The sequence below is a fragment of the Centruroides sculpturatus genome, unplaced genomic scaffold (genome assembly GCF_000671375.1).
Source record: "Centruroides sculpturatus isolate CEXI.00-Female unplaced genomic scaffold, Cexi_2.0 scaffold123, whole genome shotgun sequence".
NCBI classification, from domain to species: Eukaryota; Metazoa; Arthropoda; class Arachnida; order Scorpiones; family Buthidae; genus Centruroides; species Centruroides sculpturatus.
In genome coordinates, this window is record NW_019384538.1 from 18148 (window position 1) to 43238 (window position 25091).

General features: G+C 33.4%; 1 protein-coding gene across 2 annotated transcripts in view; it reads right to left on the reverse strand.

Moving 5' to 3' along the window:
• Window positions 1–1049: 1049 nt before the first annotated feature.
• The window catches only part of LOC111623296 (endoplasmic reticulum junction formation protein lunapark-A-like), a 29863-nt gene continuing 5821 nt past the window's right edge, over window positions 1050–25091 (reverse strand). Inside the window, exons 2-9 of one of the 2 annotated variants that reach the window (XM_023365817.1) lie at window positions 24737–24778; window positions 19334–19521; window positions 14632–14815; window positions 9704–9752; window positions 5195–5272; window positions 4725–4898; window positions 1868–1990; window positions 1050–1798 (exon numbers count right to left, since the gene is read on the reverse strand). In XM_023365817.1, the coding sequence (XP_023221585.1) occupies window positions 1596–1798; window positions 1868–1990; window positions 4725–4898; window positions 5195–5272; window positions 9704–9752; window positions 14632–14815; window positions 19334–19521; window positions 24737–24778 (1041 nt within the window). In that variant the 3' untranslated portion in view covers window positions 1050–1595. Of the gene's footprint in view, window positions 1799–1867; window positions 1991–4724; window positions 4899–5104; window positions 5273–9703; window positions 9753–14631; window positions 14816–19333; window positions 19522–24736; window positions 24779–25091 lie in introns of both variants that reach the window. The other variant, XM_023365816.1, reaches the window with a different exon arrangement.

Below are 25091 nucleotides of genomic sequence, written 5' to 3' on the forward strand. Positions count from 1 at the left end.
AAAACACATAGAAACACAATTTTAGATGGTTTGAAACATGAAAAAAAACCAAATCTACCTCAGGGGCGCTAAAATATGTGAATAACCCTATTGAAATTCTCAAAAGACAAAATAAAACCCCTAAATTTATGAAAAATTTGCATTGGAACCTGTTTCTGGAGGGTTCACAACGTGGAAAAGTCAAAAAAATCTACTCCACATTGCCAAATTTGGAGATAAAAACAGCTTAAGACGAATAAGCATGCTGGGAAGGTTCAGAGCGTAAAAAAAGGCACTCGAGTTTATAAAAAATGCAAATCTACTCGAGGAAGAGCACTCGACTCCCGATTTAGATCAGTGTTGAATCCATTTATAAGACTACAATCGATTCAAAACGATTGCCACATCGATCAAGATGGTGGTGTCCATCTTGAGATGATCGATACGTCATTTTAACAAAGGGGGGAGGGAATAATGTAGATCTTGCGAGACGAGGGAAGTGAAAGTTAGAAAACTGGCAGCACCAGGTCTAGAGAGAGAGAAGGGGAGAGGAGCAGATATCTTTGTTTTGTTGGCTAAACTGGACAGATTCCAGACACCATGTCAGAGTAAGAGGAGAAGGGTGCAGGATGAAGCAGATGGGAGGAACGAAATTCCACATGGTTCCTGTTGCTTTATCTCGAAAGGTGTCGCTAACATGTGTCATTGGCCAATTCCTGTTTATTCCCCAACCGTCAACCGGGCTCGGGATATCGGCGAGGGGAGGAAGATAGATAAAATCCACAACGGGTGCGAGTACCAGAGTCCCTCTGCAGATAAGACATTGACTGATCTTTGCCAGGTGCTCTTGGAGCGGGACGGGATGCACCCGGCCTGCATTTGCATCTCTCTGGACGGCCGGCCGCTAAAATATTCACGTTCTGGCCACAAAAAAGAAAGGGACGCATTACTTTTCTTAAATCCCTGTCCGGGTGTGGTCCCTGATGTTTAGATGGTGGAGGGGATCGATCCGGCCATAGTGGAGGAGTCCGAACGGAGCGAAGGATCCGAGCAAAGGAGTGGAGAAGATAAAACAATCCAAAAAATTTATTGCAAATTAGCTGTACAATTTGAACACCAATATATATTCATTATTACTTTCCACAGGAGCAATGCAGAAACACTTGGAATGCCACTTGGTTACAGTGGTTAAATTAAATAGTAAAATAAATAGCAGGGTTCCTTTAAAACTGACTGGGGGTATCTGTTCGGGTGACTCGACAGAGAACATATGACTATGATTAAGTTAGATGCAGAGGAACGGCCGCTGCTAATTAATAACTGTAATGGAATATTTACAAAGTAACGTAAACTCTCAGCCGGTTATACATGTTTCGATGATTTGTTAATAAAACTAATGTTGGACAACCACTTCGTTAATAATTTAAGTACTTTTATCGGTTTGGCGCGGGTGCGGGGACGGGTCGCACTTTGCCGGCCGAGGCGTGCGCCGCGCACATCCGTCCGTCCTCTCTGGTAATTTTTAATCCTGTGTGTGATAATCTAGATTTGAAAATATTTAGTTCGTTTTCTCTAAATTTAAACTTCCAAGGCACTTTGACGACCGTCGGTCCAGTTTATTTGGCGACGTTAGACTCGGTCTCCTCGCCAACGCCGAGCCCTCCGAACTTGCCATTGGACTTCGCCGTCTCTTCTGGTGGAAAGCATTCTGTACTTTCAGTCTCCGAAGACTCCTGGTGTTCGTCTGGCCGGCTGCTGACCTTCGGGTCATCTGTCACCTCTTCGATTTCCAAAGGACGAGAATCCGCACCGCTCTGATCTGGAAAACAGAATTGACACTCATTTAAAAGGTGAATTCTCAAGATATGGTAACAAACAACTCGCTCACCTTTATCTTCTGAATCTTCGCTCTTCTCTTCTCCTCCATGAGGTAAAGGCAAAGGCAAACGTGGTGCAATCGGTCTCTGTTTTCTGGCAGGATTCCAGTGAAAACAATAACAACATCTAAAAGCTGTAAGAGAATTTGTTAAAATTAGAATTTATAAATACACCAGATTACAAGCAAAAAAAATTCCAATTCCGACGTTGATTTTCATGTAACACGTGAGGAGAAAACTGTAAATATAATCTGTTAAATCAAAATTAAGTGCTGGTTTCTTCTCTTTTACACTTCAAATTAATAAAAGTAAGTTGCTGCCAAACAAATTTCATTTTGTCGTCGTTTATTGTGTATTATACATCAAAGAATAGTGAAAAATTTGACTTCACGCATCACAGTTCACAAAATTATTTTGTTTTCCACATAAATAAGAAAGCCATATATCAGTACAATGACTTAAACTCCACATTCAAATACTATATCCTGATAAAAGTCATGTATGAAGATAAGACATTCCAAACTTTTAAAATTAATTTTCCATTTATTTTTTATAAAAACTGTGTCTATATTTTCACATTGTCTAACTAAGAAGTTACTCTACAGCTTTAAATTCTTAAATATTGAGCCTATTATAAATTACAGATTAAAGCAGTAGTAGTAGTATTGAATTCAAACACACTAAAAAGTAGCCAAACAGAGGAGATTTTCCCATTAAAAAGTGTAAAAAAGATTTAAAAACAGTGTTTGATGTAAAAAACATATTTGACATTCAACACCGATAATTTGCGTCATCTTCGAGTTATTTATAAAGTTAATACGAACAATAAATTTTCTTAAACCATATTTAACATAGAATTATTATTACATCACACAAATTCCACAATTTTATATTCAGTCAACTAATCAATCAATATATTTATAACTGTTATTTTTAATATAAAACATGACTATGCCTCTTACTTATATGATAAAACGATGTAGACGAGTACAAGAACTTTACATCAAAAAAATATATTCTGATACATTTGCGGAACGAAAGACAGAACCCTTACGCAGATTGTCAACCCGTAGGTCACCAAACTTAATTTACAGATGATAACACGACTTAGAAACCTCAAAAATAATTAACAGGGATTAAAATCAAAGCCAGGGAGTTATTTTTGCAAAAATTTTAAGTCTAAAATTAACAAAGCTTCGTCACATTGTTTGCCAACGACATTAATGTAGCGTGAGATAAAATGACAAATATCCTGTCGATTCTTCAAACTTGATTTGAACGAAAAGATAATTACAGAATCTTGATTTACGATGGCAATACACAAATTTTACTTTTACGAATTGACTTATAAAGTTCTTTGATCTAATCTAACATAGAATTTCAAAGTCACTTTTGTCAACTAGAAATTATTTGTGACATACGAACCGAGTTGCAGATGAGAATTTTTTATATCTGAACGACAAAAGAGGAATGTTTAAGTAACGCGATAATTAATATTGTTATCAGTTGCTCTACCAGCTTAGAATGCCAGTTGAATTTTTATTGTGTATACATATTTATGAACAGACACGTAAAAAACTTGATGTCGTAAAGAATGTGAAATTCAAAATACTGTGTGAAATTGTCAGGACGGGTATGAAAATGAAACTGTCGCTGCATAAACTAGAAAGATGAACAGATGCTTACTATTTAAAATATTAAATTGAAGACTGCTGTCCAGACTTTGAACCAAATGCTATTCCATAAGGAGGAAGATGGTTTTTGTGTAAAATAATAGTAAAGATGGCCTTTCGACACACAAAAATATATATATTTCTGAGTAGTTTTTTTGAAATATCAACAAGTATTTTATGGCATAATTCCAACTAGTTATCGTCCAGTAATTTTTATGCAACCTTTGTGATTAAATGGAATGACAACTTGTATACGTTTCTTGGAATGAGGCAATGCAACAAGAGAGTGACCAGCCGAGGCAGATGCCTCCCAGAACTTTCTACGGACCAGTGGCCCCATCTAGATTTTAAATACAAAAAGAAAACTCCATGCAGCCAGCCATTGGCAAGGCACAACCTTACAACCAACCACCAGTGTTTGGCAGTTTTATCCACTTGGCTTCTCGGTTGCATGAAATGAGGCAATGCAACTGGAAGGGTAACATGGCGAGGGAGATGCTTCCCAGGAGAACTTTTTAAGCTATTGGCAAGGTGCTACTTTGTGACTAACCACCAGTATTTGGCAGTTTTATCCACTCAGCAACTGGTGTGATGTGAAGATTAATTGAAAATGATCGTCAGGGTTTGGAAGAAAACGGAAGAACATTAAGCAAGTGGCACTAAACAAAACTAAACAGAGATTCAAATCTGAGCTAGAGAAGACTGAAGAATATTACAATACAGCATGGTTTTACAACAGGTTTTACATATAAAGGCTTAATATTATTCTAACATAAAAGTTGATGTTTCTGAACAAGTTAAAATCCAGATATATACAATATTTCTAACTACTAAGCAGTACAATCTTCCAGCAGAGAGAGATCAGGAGAATGGTGACCAGAAGAGGCAAAATGAGACATGATCAAACAGAAAATGGACAAGGAGAAAGAGAATATCTCAGTGTAAAAGAAGACAGAAGAAATCTCATAAATGAGGTAAATGAGACAGTGCTTCTGCCTTCTTTACCTCATCTATGAGATCCCTCATTACTTCATCCAGTTACCTCATCAACAAAACAGGTGTAAGGACAGTCATTTGCATTTGATTGTAGTTTTTGTATAATATGACATAAAAATATATGTATTTTGATGTAAACTCTGCAATTTTTGTAAGCATGTTAAAGCGTTGTGGCAATAAAATGCATGAAGAGACTCACCTAAATATTCAAATTCTTCTTTCAGAGCCATTCCGTTGTGCGATTCGCACTGCTTACACACCAAGGCAAATCGATTGGAAGGACCGTCGGCGACCAGGTAGTCAAGAATTCTATCGATGACGGTTCTCTCTCGAGGTAGAATGGGTCTGGGCATGGGAGGAATAGCAGTCTTGACTGAAAATTGTAAAGTACGGCTTTAATAAAACCATCATATTTTGCTAAATTTACAAATTACAAACGATTAAATTATTAAAAATAATAAAAAATGGTTATTGCATAAATAATTAGTTTCATGCAACTTTAACATAATCAGCTGTGAGAAACGATTAATTCGGAATGAACATTAGTGGCAATTATAATCAACTACGTGCATTACAAACCCCATTGCTTGTTATTTGAAGCTAGAAATGGGGCTACTAAGTGAGGGGGTTTGGCGGGGAAGGGTGTATATGGTTTGGGAACTCCGTGACCTGAAGACAGAATGAGTTGCTGCTGGGCATTCGAAGGCGGCGGTAGGCCTTGGGAGGCCGCAGCCCTTCGTCGTAGCTCTGAAAAGAAACGAAATAATAGTTAATCGAGACCAACATAAGTATGTAAACTATAAAAATATATCATCGATTCATTTAAAGTTTAATATAAAGCTTATTCTTATAGACTTATGATTATGAGATATAATATTAAATGCGTATGCCAAAGACAAGTCGGCATTTCACATCAGCAATTTGCTGTTTACGCGTAATCATAACTAGATACTTTGCCTTAAAATTATACAGACAAACCATCTTTTGACTAATTTTTGTTTTAAAAATAAAGAAATCAAAGACAAAGCAAATGCAAATGTCCTCGTTCTTAACATTCGCATGCCAAAACAATCGAGGTTACGTAATTATTTAAAATCAAGGTTGAATGTTGTCATCATCTCTTGCATACAAAACAGATGTCTTTTGAAAAATTCTTTGTATACAATTTGCATATTTTTAAACACATTATTAACTTAACAAATTTTAAATCTGTAAACTGTAGTTGAAGTTTCTGAATGCATCAAAATGGGTTTCAAACCACAATCTGATACACTCAAGTGGTTTTACAAAATATCGTGTGTTTTCTAGTATTATTTGCATCTGCAAACGTCCAAGAATTCACCTACCAGAAGATAGCCACAGCAGAAACAAACGCATCCCCCATTTACTTTTAAATATAACAACCGCAACCATTTATAGGCACGTATATAAATCAATATTAATATGCCAAATTCATTGAAACATTGGTAGATCCACTGAAGTCCTGCCAAATCCAGCCCTCTCGCTTATTAAACATTACCGCCTCACACGACTCCAACACACGGAGTCAGACTTGGCAACAACTGAACGAATATAATCGCCCCCAGAAGAATGTTTATAGTAAATGAAGAAGGCAAGAGAAAAAGAATAGAAAGAAGTGGTGCAGAAAACTGAAGAAAAAAAAACAAGATGGGGAAAAATGTGAGGTTCGAAACAATAAGGAAGAATGGAGAAGACATTTGGCAACACCTTGACAGGATAGATCATTTGACTAAGGAGTTGATGAAGGTGTCAATCAGTTGCTAGAAGTTACAGAATCTCTGCAGTGATAGGTAAGTCTACATTAGTGGTGAGGATAGAAAGAAGCAAGAGCTTCACAAATATGTACATCTAAAGAAGAAAAAAATCTTTCAAGTAAGTTTGGCAGAATGCTTGCGAAATAACAAGAAAACAAGAGACAGAACGATTTCATACAAGAATAATACACAGTTCTACAAAGGTAACTTGATCAATTAATAAACAGATGCAACACTGGGGGAACAGACAATTATAAAATGTTTAATTTGTGTGAACAGCAAATATTTCCAAATGCAATTGTTTAATACTTCTTCGGAATTCTACATTTTCTCTAAGCTTACACTTGCACACACTGTGTTATAACAATCTATGAGTCAATGTTATGTTACTTTTGTTTTTGGAACATTATCGCATCTAAAGAATCAAATAGAAACTGGATTATAATAAATGTTTGTAAATTCTCTATCTTTTGTCGATATCTAAAAAATATGCTCCACTAATTAATTACTGGTATTTGCCACTTAACAACAAAACTAAATCATCAAAGAAATTCTATATTAAACTACTCTAAGTTGGAAGAAATGCTCACACACTGGACCATATTTGTGTCTATGTAGACGAAAAGAACATTAAAGAACATAGCTGTCAGAATGCAAAGTAATTTCTCTAACACACACATCTATGAAGTTTGCGCACCCTTCTTTGTTCAGCAACTGTAAAGTGTAACTAAGAAAAGAAAGTAAAACACTGTAGCAGTTAATTCAAAAACTACTATAGAAAGTAATCAAAATTGTTGTTGCATTAAGATTGATTCATATTTACAGTAAAGCAATACATAAGATTGAACAAAATCATAAATAAACATCAAAGTGTGCAACTAAAACACAGTTGTACTGCGACGCAAAAGCGGCAATGCGGTTTCAACTCGTTAAAACTGTCAGCGGCTTAACATTTTGCTGCTAAATTAGAAAAGCTTGGCAATGCAAAATGTCACACACTTGCCGAGCAGGTCAGATTTCTTGTTAAAAGTTTTGCCTGTTAAACACGACTCCAGCACCTCTAATATTGTTTTATGCAGAGTTTACAATTCAATAACAAGAATGTAAACTTTGGTTTCAACACTAAAATACTTTCACATTTGTTTTCTATTGTAAAAATGATTAATACCATTGTGTAAATACAATTAAATTTTGATAATTAACTACTTTGTTTATCAAGTTAATTTCCATTTAAGGCAATTACAGTTAAACCCAAGTAAACTGGAATCACATTTCCAGTTTGGCAAGTTCCGCTTTATTCGGGTTCGGATTCGGACAGGTGCCAAAATAAATATTTCACTTAAAATCTGTAAACTCTGTCACCATAACAACACTTTCTTCCGCTTGTTACATATTTCAAATAAAGTAAAATAATTAATTGGTGGAAATAAATAGATTTATTTAATTAAAAAAATTAATCATTGCCTCGTAATGTTGCCATTTCTAAGTGCGTACTGGTAGTAGAAAAATGTAGGTTTTGCACTGCTCAGTATATCATACACACATAATTTGCATGTAGACATTATAAGGTGTCCAAAAAGTTACTGTGCAGTGGAAAAGATTTAAGTAAACTGTTAATAAAACTGAAATTTTATGTGAAATATTCCAGTTTCTACTGAAACAAATGCTGTGACAAGACCTAGTGGATCAGATTTTGTGGAAGATCGTGTAATGGCAGTCATCCAAAAACTGGAATGTCTATGAGCGAGCAGCAATGCCATCTACCGAAAAGTGGAAATGTGGGATATGGGATGTATGAGTTACAGATCACGTATGCAATGCTGTACATACAACTTTAATGTTGTTACAAATTTCTCGATGCACAGTAACTTTTCGGACAGCCTATAAAAGCTATATAATGCATGAGCTGTACATAAAATGCTTAGTGTATGTGAGAGCCCGGATTTAAGATTCAAATATTTTTATTCATTTTCATCTACCATTTTGTTACAAAACCAAAACGATTTTTTAAAAAAAATTAGGGTTAACTCGAAAGAAGAAAAACAACCGACAAAACTTTCTCATAAAAATCCCACAGGGGTACTTCCTTGTAAAAGATGAGATAACCGTTGTGTCATAATTTTGTCACTTCGCCCACTATTGGTCAAAGAAGATGTGACGTACATGGGGAAATCTCAAAAAAAGAGCCCCCATATAAAAGGCAAATGCGATGACGACACAGGGGAGAAGTTATTTTTCTATACTGTGAGTGTGCCCGTGGATTCCTGCCACTCGTCGCCACCGTCTTCAATAGACTTTGATTACGACTTTGAACTTTGACTTCAAACTGAATTACGAACTTGGGAAGAACGAGAACTCGGATCAACCCGACATCAACGTTATAACTAGAGGTATTTATTCTACTCGCAAGGGTATGTAAGCTCTCTCTCAAATACTTCCAACATGCAGTTAGGGTCGCGACTAATTTATATTTTGTCCGCTATCAAACCCGAAACCTACGAATTATATGGATTGAAAATCCCGAGAGGGAACTGTAACCTCAATTCCTTAATTAATCATCTATGTAAAAATGTTCAACAATAAACGGGTATAATGTTAATGCTTGGATTGGTGTGCGTTTCTTCCGACATTATAACCTCCATACTGAACCAAGTCCTCGACGGGATCACTCGTGATAATTTGTCTTCAATTAAACGCGTATCTATCTGCTAAAAAATTGATATATTGGTGTCAGATCCTGACGAGAGAAAGGATTCTACGATCCTTAGCTCCATAACCCTTTTGCTCAACGGAACCCATCCTTTGGACAAGAGAGACCAGACCTCGAAGGTCTTGAGTCGAGTAAGAGGTAAGAGAGTGAAGAACTTGTAAACATCCTATCCCCGATTAGTCTCACATGTATAAGCTATAGCATAAGCTAAAACTACGGATGTTAAGTGTTTGTTCACTTTTTCTGAGAGCAATACAAAAATTCTCTTTTTCTATTGGTGTGTATACAGAAAGGCATCAAATTAATCAGACGTAGGTATACTTATACAACCAAAATTAAATCTCTATTACAGAAGACACATTCTCTACACAGACACTGTGTTGCTGCATGATTTGCATCTAATTGTGTATTATTATTGTAACTCCTCACTCGTTAGAACAAAACTTGTTTTTTTTTACTTCAAAAAACCAAGCTAATGATAATACTTAACAAATATCTTCTCACGTTATGTGAGCATCCAATAAATCATTAAAAAGATACCTTTAAATGGCTGTTGTATCTAATATAATTGAGACGGCAGGGTTGTTTTTATTGTCGTCGAAAGTGTCTTAACTTTTTTAAAATTGAGTTTAGTTCTTAGTAAGAGAGAGAAGAATGTCTTGATTAATAACATAGTACCATTTATATACTCACCTTCATGCGCAGAGCGTTTAGGAACCGGTTCTCCAAACTTTCCGACAACCTGCAAGAAAAAAAACAGAAGACTTCTTAGAATTTTCAATCATTTCTGCAAATCGTAATCTGTAGTTTTTAACTAAATATGACAATAAATTCATTTACATTTTGTATTTTTAATGTTTCTGCTTACTGGAATCCAACAAACTTTAGTTACAACAGCCAAACAATTGAGTACGCAAATCAAAAATTCAAATTTTCAACCCGAAAACAAGCCAAATGAAGTTTTAATCTTACTTTATATGTCAATTTGTCAAGAGAAAACTATTTAATTATTTCAGTAGAGGTTCACAGTAGATCGCGGGTGCATAAACACGCAATCGTAATGCACATTTCGCAAAATTATGTATTTAAAATGCTAAACGAATCGGTAGGATCGACGAAAATAAACTCCCATTCCAAGAAGCATGATCTTTAATGTATGAATCACTAAATGTACGAGTGTAGACTTTATTGATCTACTAAATATGCTAATTAGATGTGTCAACGAGCCACACACTGCACTTTATAACTGTAAAATGTTGATTTTTTTGTTTAACAATGAACAAGTTTTGTATATTTTACATTGAAATGTTCTCTCTCTCTTGTGAAATTTATAAATTATTTTCATGTTTTTTGTTTTATAAACTTTGCATGGCACCAAGCAGAATTAACCGACAAGTCAGAGTTTAAATAGCAGAATATTTCCCAGCTATTTTTTAATAATTCAAGGATAAGAAAAAATTCTTACAAAACTACACAGTAAAAATATTACACATCATCATGGGAAACATGTTTAGGAGTGTGAATGCCAAATTAAAATTCTAAATTGAAGCATTGAAACAGTTCTATAGTATTCAAATTAACACGTTTAAAGACTTCTATGCAATCTACATGTTTAAACAGCTAAATTTTGGATAAAAAAATGGTTCCAATTATTGTTTTAAAAGGTTCATAAAATGAAATTTGGAGCCACTGTCCTATAGAAATCACTCAAATTCATAGGGATGCAACGACAGAAGCAAAAATCACTTCGAAAACGACAATCTACATGTTGGAAGATCGACTTCTTCGAAGTAACTTTAGTTTCTAATTTAGAATATAAAGCAGTTTACTGCATCAAATTAAATCCGTATCGAATCCGGACTATTTGCAGAACACGTTCATCCTCAAAATAATCCAGAGAATTAAGTAATTAAGATTTAAATGTTTCGGTAATTGCATAGTCCACAGCATACTCATTAGAAAACAGCAAGAGATGACATTCGATGTAGTATTAAGAGCTATTTTTTGAGAGAATTTACAAGAAAATAAGGAACAAGTGGTGCGTGCACCCCTTTGCACAATATCTAAAAACTCAAAACAGTTTATGCCACAATTTTAAAATCACAGCAACAGACAGCAACACTATTAACGTTCTGTAAATAATTTAATAATTTCTCTTTCGTTAAGGTATAACTACACAAAATTTAATTTGCCGTCATACTTGAAAAACTCTTAAATTCCATGAAAAATCTGGTAAAGAAAAAGGTAAAAACTTGAAAAACTCGAGTCGAAACACGACTGACGAAACTTGCAGTGTATCGTACAAAGAAATGTATGACAATACTTGACACTTGCATACGTTTTCTGTTCAAACATTCAAAGGTTTTACAATGCTTTAAATAAAACTGATTAAGCACAAACAATAACATACACTCTAATCCTTAAATCTTTATGACTGCCGATTTATAAAAATTAGAGTGTTTAATGAAGGTGTTTATTATGTTATATAATTCTCTAGCAAAGAGTGGAAACACTATAATAATGAGAACTTGCATTAAAAAAAACTATAAAATAGTACAAGAAGAGAATTAATTGCCATTGAAGAACTACGATAACAAACAAATATATCTACAATGGAATACACTTTACCCAGAAGAGTGGATTCATTCATTTGAATGTGGCAATAGAATCCAAGGGCAATCTGCCAAAGGCAGGCATTTCTCAGGATGACTTTCTATGGTAAAACCGGCCTGTGTTTAGAGGTTACACGGACAAAGAAACTTCAAAAAGTTCTGTTTAACTGGCCCTTCTGGGAACAAACCTGACATCATCACTGCTATTGGTGGTTTTATTTGTTTGGCTGCAAGCAGATATCTCAAAAGAGTGCAAAATGAAAATGGCACTCTTCAAAGTTCTCTGTAAGGTTTTTACTCCAAAATGTAATTACCTACCAGCATCTAGTAATAAACAAATGATACCACTCGGTTTTAATTGGAGCATAATATGACTAACTATAAATATATTACTTAATTTGAATTACAAATAAGCAGTCGAGGTGCCATCTTGTATTAAATTTAACCATCAAAAGGTAAATTCATTAAGTTAAAATTTTACGGAAGAAAGGTTCGACCCAGAGAAGACTCAAATGTGCAAGTGCTTTGCGAGTTATGCTACCCGTGCTTCCATCTGATCTCAATTTGTCATGTAAATTGTATGGGTATATCTTCTAAATTGAATTGTGTGTGTAATTATATGTACGCATATGTATATAAACACACACACACTATGCTGGGATAAAAGCTTATGTTGGCTAAGTGCCACAGAGCTGCAGGCATGTAATCGTCTCTGGTCGGCACAAAGAGCAACCTGTAAGGTTACACCTTCCATGCTGCAAGTACTTGACAATTTTAAAGTTTAAATTTCCAAATATTTGTACTTTTGTTAAAGTGTTCACTACATGTGAATAAGATTCGAGCCTTGGAATACAACCTGGATGATGAAATCTTGAATCTCTAATGAATAAGATGTCCACAAACATGAAAATTATAAACGTCCTGCAATTTTAGCCTGATTTAAAGATTTGCTTTTCATCCAATTGTCAAATTTATAATCCACATTAATTAATACCAGTCTCTGTAGACAATTAGACCTTCACGAACAAGTACTGAAGTAAAATTTTAGACAATAAATGCATCTATGTACGCCTTTAATCTTAGTAAAAGATATGACTGAATTTTGTCTGCAGATTGCAATTGTCATTAAATTTGAAGTTTTAACTATTTAAGAAAATTAAAATTTTGATTTTCTAACTTAAGTTGACATGTGCAGAAACCATTGGACCAGAAGAAAAAAATGCAGTCTTCGATTAACAATAAGAAATGAGGATAGAGTGAGTAAATAAAGCATAAAACATCAAGAAAGAGAGACAGACTATTGACTCGTTGATAGAAGTTTGCATCGTCTTTGTCAATCGTAAAAAATGTGGATTATGCAAGGAAACAAAACATAAAAAGCTGACAGATTATCATATACTTAGAACATAGAGTCCAAGTGTGACATACAATTGAGATATTTCTTCATTAAACTACAAGAAACTATGCCAAGTTTGGCAGATTTGTTTTACATAATCTGCCAAAGTTTGATATTAAAATAAAACAACTGACAAACTCTTCCACAGTTGAGAAAGAAAATGGAAAAGATGTTTTTATTATAAACATAATTTCCTCTCGAGTTCGGCATATCTTCGAATCTTATAACAAATTCTTAACTAAAATTTAACTGTAAACCTCCGTAACCAAACTTTGAAATGTCAAAATCAGAAATTTTTGTGACTTAACAAGTCTTTTATATAAAACAGGGCTGTGGAGTCGCGTAAAAATCTACCAACTCCAACTCCAACTAGGGGCAGACTTGTTACCGAAAGAGACCCGGAAATTCTGATGTCATCATGTGACCTCATAATAAAATATTCAATAAATAGAGTGGTAATAAAGATAGAGCGTAGAAACTTTTTATTCCGAAGCTAGAAGACTTCTCTAAGTAATATATAAATATGTATTCGATAATTTTTACTTTTCCGGCTATTAGGCTATATATAACAGAGGAAAAGTGTAGCGCTCGGTCAAAAAATAACCCCTCCCAAATTTTTACATTTTTGGACTCGGGACACCTTGAAATTTCGAGATATGCAAAAGATTCGAGGTTTTTTTCCTATATGTGTGGATGTTAGACTGTGTGTGGGCGGACATGATTTCGTTCATTTTGTTTGAAGCCTAATAATTTCTGTGGTTGGAGTGGTCAGAATCGGAGTCAGATGGTTTAACACGGGAGTTAGTTATTTAAGTCAAAGTGGTTGAACTAAATCATGTCCCCATATACATTCTAACATCTTAAGCGAGAACATCTTAACGGGTTTTACTGTACTATTATAAAATGGCAAAAAAGCTTACTTTGAGGGTAAAGACGAGTTTTATTTTATTTTTTTAAATTTTGAATGCTAATAACGAGTAAAATATTCATTAGGAGATATGACACATGACCACTTTTATGTCTTCACCCTGTCGACCTTTAATTAAGAACCAAAATTTAATAGTATTAATGCCCCTTTATACGCGAGCTACAGTGCCACATTTCGTTTCTTAAACTTTACCCGTTCTGAGATATTGTTTAATATCTCAGAACAGAAAATAAAGAAATTAAACAAATTAGATGCCAACACACACGCGCGCGCACAAATTTTTCCCCTTCATTGACTTTTTTGAGGGGTTCGGGAGGTCTCCAAACTTGTAGATTTGCAAAAAAAAAAAAAATCTTGGAGGGTCAAATTTGACACGATTCCAATACTTTTCCATTTTATATACATAACAAGTTGGTAAATAAAAAGGAGTCGGAGTCAGCGGATTTTTTACGACTCCAACTCCACAGCCCTGATATAAAATAACAAAGAATATCATTGAATAAACACCAACTAATGTTTATAACTATACTTAACTAATAAACATAACTAATGTTTTATCTTAAGTGTATTGCCACACTCCAATTTCAATAAAGTGTTCAGTGTAACATACTAAATTAATTCCAACATTGTGTCATTTGTATTCGTCATACTTTAGAAGAAATTATAAGAAAAAAAGAACACTCACGGCTTTCTTTTGAAATTCCGGATCATATTTCTCTAGCAGATCCTTTGCCACCTTGTAAGTCTCGGTTTCCATGGCTAGATCTAAGACCGTCCGACGTTTCTTCTTTAGCCGTTCCAAATGTTCTTCATTCTTTCTCAACTTATTCACAAAATATTGATAAAGTAGTTGTTTCAGGAGCCATATTCTGAAATGATCGGCATGGTTTTAAATATTTAATAAGAAAGACAATATAAACAAAGAAATTATGTTAAATACGAGATTCCAGAGTACGCACCCGAAATACTGACATTTATCCACAAAAGTTTAGTCTGACGCTAATGAATTATTAAGGTTATGACACTTTGACCTCACTCTACAGTAGGAAGGTTTGTGCAAAATGCCCGATTAATATAAACGGCAACGTACTTTAGCGTACAAGAGTTGAGTGTTTCGATTCTATCTTGAGCAATTTTAAGTCGAGTGGAGGTCCATTTTGTTTATGTGCAGATGTTTTCAATACATTCCGACTTGGCCTTTGAATGCTGCCAACTTTCAAATAGAGTTTAAACATCGAAAATTGAAGAATGGGTTCAGTAAATTTTAATTTTCAGACTTTGTTTGACAGTTGGTTCGCTTAAAAACAAAGTAGGAGTGTTCTGAAAACATGCATGCGTAAAATAAACAAAATGTTATTCTTTATTGTCTCAACTGAATATCTAACATTAGTAACTCAAGCAAATTTAATGTGTTATAAGGGTGTAATAGCATATTATACACTCTGGCTGCATGTGTATTAACACTGAGTATCTGTAAGCATCTCACTATTCTGAACAGCATTAATAAATTTTTATGTGCAACAGAACAATAGAAAGATTTTTAATCTCCAACCTAGCATAGACGGAATCGGCAAGAGTATATACAAAGCAAATGTAAGATGGTTTGAAGATGGTAGAACTAGTGATGAAACTAATGTATTGTAAATACTAAAGAGAGGAGGCATAGAACATGAACTGCACAAAATACAATGTGCTACATATTCAATATTTATATGTGCACACATATTCAATATTTATGTGTACTCCAGCGCCACCTATCTATGGATTTTTGTACTATTTTTATTTAAGAAATGTCAAGTGCATCATTTGAATTATCTGTAGTCCAAATTTCGTCTCATTTCAAGCAGTAGAATGCACTCCAGAGCTTTCTGAAATGAGAAATTTATTTCTTGCTAACACTGTGTATCCAGAATATTTGCTATTTTTGGATTTGATTGGCTATGTTATGGCCATAGTTTGTTGCAAGACTGCTTTGTTTTGGTTTCTATGGTGTATACATCACAAGATGACAGTTCTGGTGCATTGCGGGCACTCGGTGTAATATATTTTAAATATATATTTAGCCAGCATCCAAAAAACGTGGATCAATTGTGAACCCATGCTTGCCAAATAATCAGTCAATTTTTAATGCAAAATTTTAAACGTCAAATTTTTGCATCTTTAAGCAATTTTTTTTCCTTCATTTTGAGGTTAAACAGCAAGGAAAAGAAGAAGTAAATCATTTGAGACACTGAATAATCCATTATTTTTCATTCAAATGAACCAATTGTTAATACAAAAGATTTATAAAGAAAGGTTTATAATTTTGCCAATGAGAATACAGGATAATCCAATCAGCGTGACAACTGTTGTATGATGATTATACATTGCCGCATGTCCTGACATTTGTTTCTTGATTTGACTGCAACGTAAAAATTATATTAACAATAGTTTCTTCTATTTGGATTGTACATCCAGGTCTATGAAGCATAAACTATCCATCATGAAGTGATTTCTATGTGAAACAATTGCTGCATACTAATCTACCATTTACAAATGTTTGGAATGGTGTAAACTCTTAACATTGTAACCAGTGATTTACTCGTCGAGCAATTAGCCAAAAGTTACGGGCTCGAGTTCTGCTTTGGACTCTCAAAATTTGATATAATTCTTTATTGTGTGTCATCATTTACTATACAACTTCCGGTCAATTTTGCATGATTCTCCAATTCAGAGAGAAACTTTCCATTCACTAAGCATCAAGATATCCACCAAATTAGACAGTTTTTGACTGAAATTAATTTTAGATAATAAAATCCCCAACGTAAATAAATGTAGATGCTATCAGGAGCAATCCTTGTTACATTTTCACACAGGTGTGGCTATAAGTAGTCTTCTGTAGGAATGCTATGAAAAAATGCGGCAACATTCCATAACTTGGATTGGTCGAAATACAATATGAATTCACATTAATACATTCAAATACAATTATTAATAAATACTTATGGTTCTTTTAAAATAAAATAATAATTTACAGTAAATCATGAGCAGAATTTACATTATTCTTCAGAAGAATGTATGTAAGATAGTCTAAGTGAAGAAATATGGTTAAAAGATTTGTAAATAGCAATGGGACAATTAATCAAACTCAGAGTAATCATTTTAATCAATCAAAATCGAGCATTATCTCAAGGTACGTGATATAAAAACCTGAAACTGCAGTAAGAAACAGTAACATAGACTATCAGAACTAACAAGTAACTAGTGTTGTCAGGTTTGGCACTTTTAAAAATACACTAATAAAATTTGAGGAGTTGGTTTTATAGCAATAAAATACTTTTGAGACGATACGCCTCTCGTCGTAAGATAAAAAATACACAAAGAACAGATCTGTTTACTGTTCCAAGTTCTTTTTGATCCAACAATGATGTATGCATTGTCTGGTAAAATGCTTTATGACAATAAAACCAGTGGTTCTTCAAATCTTATTGGTATCTTATGTTTACAAATCGTGTAAAAGAATAGTTTTGATGCAACAAAAAGATTTCAATCTCTCAATTTAAATATGAAATATGTAAGATTGAACTAATTGACAGTAAAAACTAATATTTTAATAGTTACATAAATAGTATAAAAAAGAATTTTAGTAATAAAGAATTAAGAAATGCATGACCTACCATATTTTTTACTTGTATCTTATGCACAAATGTTAAGCTACTGGTAGGCTAATGTTTACCGTCTTAAACTACTGACACACCTATCTGGCATAACTCAATGTTTGAGAAAATATTATTATTAATATTAATTCTATTACTTAAATTAAGAATGAATTATTGTAAAAGTTAAAACTAGTTTGTGCAGAACAAATTCTTCAAAGCTAAGCAGTAATTACAGTAATTGCTGTAATTACCATGTCATACCTGCCACGTTTATTTTGTTATTACTGAAGACATCCTTTACCTTTCAAAAGAAACTTGAAACTAGAGCGATAAAGGTAAGTAACTCAGATAATCGTCAGTATAAGTTCCTTCTAAGTTGCCAATTTAACATAAAGGATGACGAGGTGACCTACTTGCACTTTTGTCCGAGACTTTCACATCATACACATTTCAATAAACATTAATGGCTCAAATATACTAAAAAGTTTTTAACTGATGAAACTGATTTATTAACAGGCCAATCTGGCATTAAAATCAATGATGCTTCTAGCCATTCATATAACACAACCTGCATATATTTTCTAACTAATTCTTCCATATCAGTCTTGGATATTAAGTCACACTCTACTGATATTGTTGCAAGACTAGATGGCCTTTCCTCTGACACTGTCAGCCTAAGACATGTTTTTATCAGTTTGAACTTCTGATCATTCCAATTGACAGAGCTTCTGGTCTGGTGAGAAACAAATTCTGCATTCGATTCCCATTGATACACTGAGATTGATAAAATACCTATACAGAAATTAATTCCTTCAGACACAAGAATTAACTAAGCCCAATTTTGGTTCCTCTCTAACACACTACACATGCCTAATCCAAACTATACCTCAAACCAAACGGAATCTATTGCATAATACTTTAACGTTACTAAATTGTATTTTGCAAAATTCTCACTCACATGGTTTGCCAATAAAACGAAAGTTTCAAGCCATCTGCAGTAAAGGCAGCTGTCAGTTACAGTTTTAATAACGTCAAATCATTTGCAAAAATTACTTTTCATTGTCTTTATTCTGTTTAATCTATGGCTTCAATGTATCAAATAACGTTCTATGTATTGACTCATACATTCACCATAAATAAAGTAAAATTTCCTACTTTAGCGAGACTTCTTTGTACGCTACCTTAATTAAAATGTCATACAACATTTCAGAAGTCCTATTAACATCTCTTACAATTTTAAAACATGCTTGACAACTAATTAAACAGAAAAAAACAATTTTAAAAAGAGAATATATACCTAGAATACAGTAGAAAAAGTGTCACTGTAGGAACAATAAAACTAGATAATTCACACGAATCATCAAAATGTGTGATTTGTGCCGTAAAATATCGTCATTTGTTCATTAAAGACAGAGTAAAAGTTTGCATAGATTATCAAGATCAAAAATCAGTCCAACGTGGATCAAAACGTGAGTGTAGATGCATAAATTAAATTGCAATTTCATTCGTTAATGTTAAATATTAAACTGTACAGCACACATCATAATTATAACTATCATTTGAATAAATCTGTTGTAAATTTTATGTTAAACAAAGCATAAAGTTACGTTAAATAAGAAAAATTCGGTTCTAAGTCATATAACTCTGAATACTTGTTTGTTTTTTGGTTTTCGCGATACTCAATGTGCAATTTTATGTTACAATTTATAGTGAAAGTGTGTAAAAGGAACGAAACCAAAAAATACTCACATTGCTGGAAATATTAATAAAGGAATGGAGTATATCAGTTGATCACGTAAATTGTTCGGAAAATAGTAAAGATAGAAGATGGTGGCAAAACCTAAATACAGAATAACAGAGTAGAGAATCAGAGAGCCCACGAGGTGCTTCTGCTGCTGTTCGGTACTCCTGTTATAGTCTTCGAGCTCTTCGATCTCCTGCGAGAAAAATAAAAGAAGAATTACTGCACAAAATATAGACATTAGATATACGTAACAAAATACACAAAGAGTGCATATACTTTTCGTTTCATCAGTCTTTGTCACGTGATACACATCGCTTCTATTGTGCGTGTTAGTTGGTGAAAAATATTATCTCAGTTTATCAGATAATTTAATAATGTCTTTACTTACCATTTATTAAGTTTTAAACACTTTTCATTATCGACAGTTAAACATGGAGGCCACTGTCTTTAAACTTTCTTATCCGATCCAAACGATCCTACCCTCTGCTCGGATTAGTTTAATTGTGATTCAGTCGATCCTAGATGGCATTTGTATACGCAGATAGATGTTGATTGGATTGCTATAGTTCGTTTGTATACAGAATTTGAACAATCAGAGTAATCTTGGATCAGTTTGATTCCAAATGTATATGCACCCAAAATGTGTTTATCGAAATACATTCAATAACTGGCCAGTAGAATACAGAATAACCCCAATAATCCAAGTCATGGTTAACTGAGGCTCTGCATTAATGCAAGGGAAACTGAGTCATACACTACTTTTCTCGTAACTCATAAAAACTTTGCCACAAATGCGACGAGTGCATAAATACCATAGTACTTTTAACCTCGACCATACCAAGCAAGCAATTGAGAAACCAACTGTTGGAACATAGACGCGAGTCACTCGTCCTTCACAAACTGCACATGTCTATTTGCCTACTGTCGGTGTGTTGCTACATCTTTAATAATTCTTTATGAGTCTTCACCTTAAACATCGCAATGAAAAGGAAGTATGTTAAAGTATTTTTTAAATTTGAAATGGCTACAGCCACCTGTTTTATCCACGTTTACATTTATCCAAGGTAGCACCAATCCACATTAGCTCAGCTAAATGAGGATCTACCATAACTATTTATCAGGATGCACAAATCAAATCGCTTTTGTTTTTTAATTATTATGCCTTTGTGTCCCATATCTTAATTTAATATTTATCTTGTATAGTACTTTATCAATTAAAAGGACTTGAAGGTTGCGAAATTGACTTAAATACAGTGAAAATAAGAAAAAAAAGAAGAAAATAATTATAAAAGACAATTATACGAACAGATCAATATAATTAAACAAACGGATAGAATAAATAATAATACGGGAAGGGAGATCCAGCAATCATGGAGAAGTATTATAGAAGGGGGAGGGAGGGAGATATATAAAAGTAGAGATCGGAATGAATTGGAATATAGAATAAGTGAAAGAGAACAATCAAAGATGTAATTTGTTAATGTAAGTTTTAAACAAAATAAATTTATAAATGTAATCTGATTAATTATGATGTAGGTATACGTATGAAATTATACAGTTAATATGGATTACGAATATACTTAGAATTGTGAAGGAGTTTGAAAATATTGAATTCGTAAGAATTTTATTACAGTGGTACCTCAGGATACTATCGCCCCATCATACGAAATTTTCAGGATACAACATGAAATTCGAACATCTTTTTGCTCCACGATACAAACAAAAAATCACCATATGACGTTACATGAGTTCGCAGCGCCATTTTTTTATTCATTTCTGTTCATTGGTCTCAATCTGCGTGTTTGCTTCGTCGTGGAAGGATCTCGTTCGATAAAGGAAATCTCGAGGTATTATCAGAAAGTGACTGATTTTACTGAAAAGAAACATCCCGAAAAGGTTCACACTGGCTGTATTGCTGCTCAGAGTAATGACATTTGCCTAAGTCATTTTAGAAACATTTTAAAAAGTAGGCAAAGCCAGACCTCTTTGGATAGATATTTTACCGAGCGACCTCTATCCAGTGAAAGTGCTGGTGGAAGTGAAGGAAAGAAAGCAAAAAGCAGTGAATAAAAATTTTAAAAAATATAAATAAAACAACACTAACTTTTTATCTTTTCTAAGTTATTTTTAAGTTATTGTTACATTATGTTATGTAAGTTAAGTTTTAGTATCATTTCCCTTCTCCCTCTCTTTCTCCACCAGTTTACCTTTGAGGATAGACGACGGTGGAGGTGTAAAGTGCAAATAAAACCACATTTTTTTAATCAATTATTATTCTATTATGGTTATTTATACATTTACAACTACAAAATGCATTTTTAAGTGTTTTCCTTACTATAGTTATTATTATTTTTAATGTACTTCTTAGCTTTAATTTGAGTGTGTTTTTTGTGTTGGAACGAATTATTTGGTTTTACATGTAATCGTATGGGGAAAATTGATTCACCTTACGACATTTTCATGATACGATCTCAGTTTCAGAATGGATTAATTTCATATCCTGAGGTACCACTGTATTTTATTTTCCAGAAAATTTTCGTGTTTATTTTAATTTTATAATTGTAAATTTAATTTGTTAATTATAGAAAGTGTCTTTTGAATGCCTGCTGATGAAGGACAAACAAGTCAGAAACACAAGTTTAAAGTGTATGCGTACAGGTGAACTAAATAAAAAATACGTCTGATCTATAAGACTAAATTTCTGCATCCATAAATCCAGTATAATAAGTCTTGTTAATTGATAAAGTACTAGTATACAAGATAAATATTAAACTCTCTTGTTTTTTTTAAACTTTATAAGATCTAAAGTTTAAAAGCAGAAGCTTATCAATATCTGTACAGCAATTATCTTGCAACCAAGAGTAATTAAGATAGGTTGTCGCAGGTAATCATAACAAATTAATAAATAACTAATGTTTTTAGCCATTTTAAATGGTCATCTTTGGGTTTTCAAAGCATTCAAATTTCTGAATAACATTAAAATTTTAGAATGTGTCTGGCATTCTCTGTAAACTTGACATCTGCACACTAAAAAACTAACTCCTATCAGCTAATTACCAACAAATTATCCTCTATACCAGTGTTTCTCAACCTCTAACAAATCATCACCCCTTCAATAAAACCATTACATAGTATCGCCCCCTTCACTTCAAAATTCCGATGCTGTGGGCCAGGGCTAATGCCAAATTCGTACTTCATTGAATAGACTAGTGACTAGTATAATGTTATTTGTTTAATTATTGTACAATATAATGAATAAAATATTTAATTAATCTTAATATAATGTTTTACTATATCACCGAGAAAATTGTTTTTTGCTCCCCAAAATATAAATTGTTACAAATCGCTCCCTCAACATGGAAAAACGCCCACATGGGTGTGATATTGCCCCCATTGAGAAACACTGCTCTATACTAAGTATGCTAACGATAACACACCTCCAAGAATTCCTACATAACAACAACCTATACAGCCTCCCCTCTTCCTTCTCCTATCAGAACAAAATGGCTTGCAAACAGCCCACTTCTTGGATGTTTTATTAACATTACATAATGAATGGATTTACACCAATGTGTATTGAAAACTACATACCCTATATTGAATTACATATCTCAAAACACACAGGAATTCTGAGGCTCTTAGAAAGAATTCCTACACATTTGAGACAGTGGCATTCGCAGCATTGGTCAGAAGGACTTACAATCACTGTTCTAACATTGATAGAACAAAGGAGCTCCATTACATAACATACTTCCCACCAACATGGAATCTCACCTCAACAATAAAAAAAAACCTGGACACCAACCACCTCTACAAAACTACTGAATAATGGTATGAACATCAAAATAGTTAAATATAACCACCAATAATGGTATGAACATCAAAATAGTTAAATATAACCACCAATAATAAAAATCTTTAAAAACTCCTCCACAGCCAACAATGAAAACTAGATTTTGCCAGGAATCCCACTATATATATACCTGTCTCGAGAATGTGAAAGACCCTCCAGATAAGAAGCAGAAGATCTACACTGTCTTCATCGCAGGTGATAGATTCAACAAAGAATGAAAACATATCAAAGCAACCGCATACGAGATCCCCACACACAAGACTCAAGGAATGTGCTGCCAATGTAAGGAAAATACAACCCATTACATCCTGGCAACTTTTGCCATACTGAGTAATACAGACGTTTTTCTAAAGCATTTTGGCAGAGATTTAGCAGAATAAACACCTTACCAACCATGCATGCATTGTATGGTGCCTATTTAATGTAATCTACATGCAATCCAATCAGATTTTATTCTGTAAAATTTAATCTATGTTCTAAAATCAACGTCGTTCCGAAATTCAAATGCTTTGTAAACCCGAGAATGCCATTTAAAACAACTGAAAACGTTAGTTTCTTCTAAAATCGAGGTTTCTTGCCGGAATGTAAATGTGATACAAGTGTATAGTTATTATAATTATCTTCCAGTTTCCAATAGAGAAGTAATCCTTTATGCTATTAATTTAATTGTGGATTTGTTCCAAGAAACTAAGTGACTAATCTCCTTTCGTTGAATTACTATAATACAATTAATTCTGCAGCAATTTCCGCACTTAAATCTCTCTTTGTTTTAGTAATTGATAGCATTGTCACCCGATATTAATATGTCTTACCTATCACTATAACATTAACAATGTTATTTTACAATTTATTGTATTATTAATTCAGATAAGATACGGATAAAAACTTTCATATAACATGATTTTTTTGAATATTTTGTAAGAGAAACGTATGCTTTTTGTTGTTCTAACGATTCCTCGAGCGGGGTGCGGATAAAAAATTGTCATTAAATGCTTCAAAATGTCCATCCGCAGCTGATTAAAATGAAAAAATGAGAAAATAAAAATCATTACGTACACAATTGAAATGTTGTTTTGCTCTGAAAAGTTAAATTAGAGATCAAGAATTAAATTTTTGGAGTGTTTCTTGTCTGTTTCTCCTTAAATTCTGTTTAATGAGCACTCGATCTGAGCATAAAAACAGTATTTTGTCACCCTTAAGCTTCAATTAATGTGTAGACAAAGTAATTTTGGTCACTTTATCTTAACCGAAATTACTATACATACTAGCTTATATACACATAAATTACATACATTAATAAAATTAAACTTAATTTTCATTCAAAATATTTAAATTAAAATTAAATGCGACACATCGTCGGAGGAAAATGCGATTAAAATAGTAAAAAAATTTGAGACGATGCATTGGAATTTAATCATAAGGCAGAGAGGAAGTGATTCGTCAAAACAGGAAAACCTATACATTAGTAAATAACGCATTCTTTTATGTAACAAACTAAATCATATTTACAGTTTATTTTAAAATATTTACAAGATTTTGCATCCGGCTTACATACCTTGTGCAACTCTTCCAACACAGCTTTGGCCGAAGGTTTCCCCTATAAAACAAACAGAATTAAGTTAATACACATTTTAATTACATTTAAACCGCATCTTTATTGATGCAAAAACGTGCATAAAACTTATCGCGTTGGCAAGAAAAACACCTGATATTAATTTATGAAATAGACGTATAAAAAAATTTCATAAAAAGTTCCGTTAAGTATCCTATTTTCCGAGCATTGACCCTTTTATTTTTGTCTCGTATGGATACAGATGAATGAATGCCGAATGTAAACATATTAGTTACATATTCAAGCTATGGTAAGTGTGAACAGCATCTGCACAAATGAATTTTCGAGATGGTAAAAT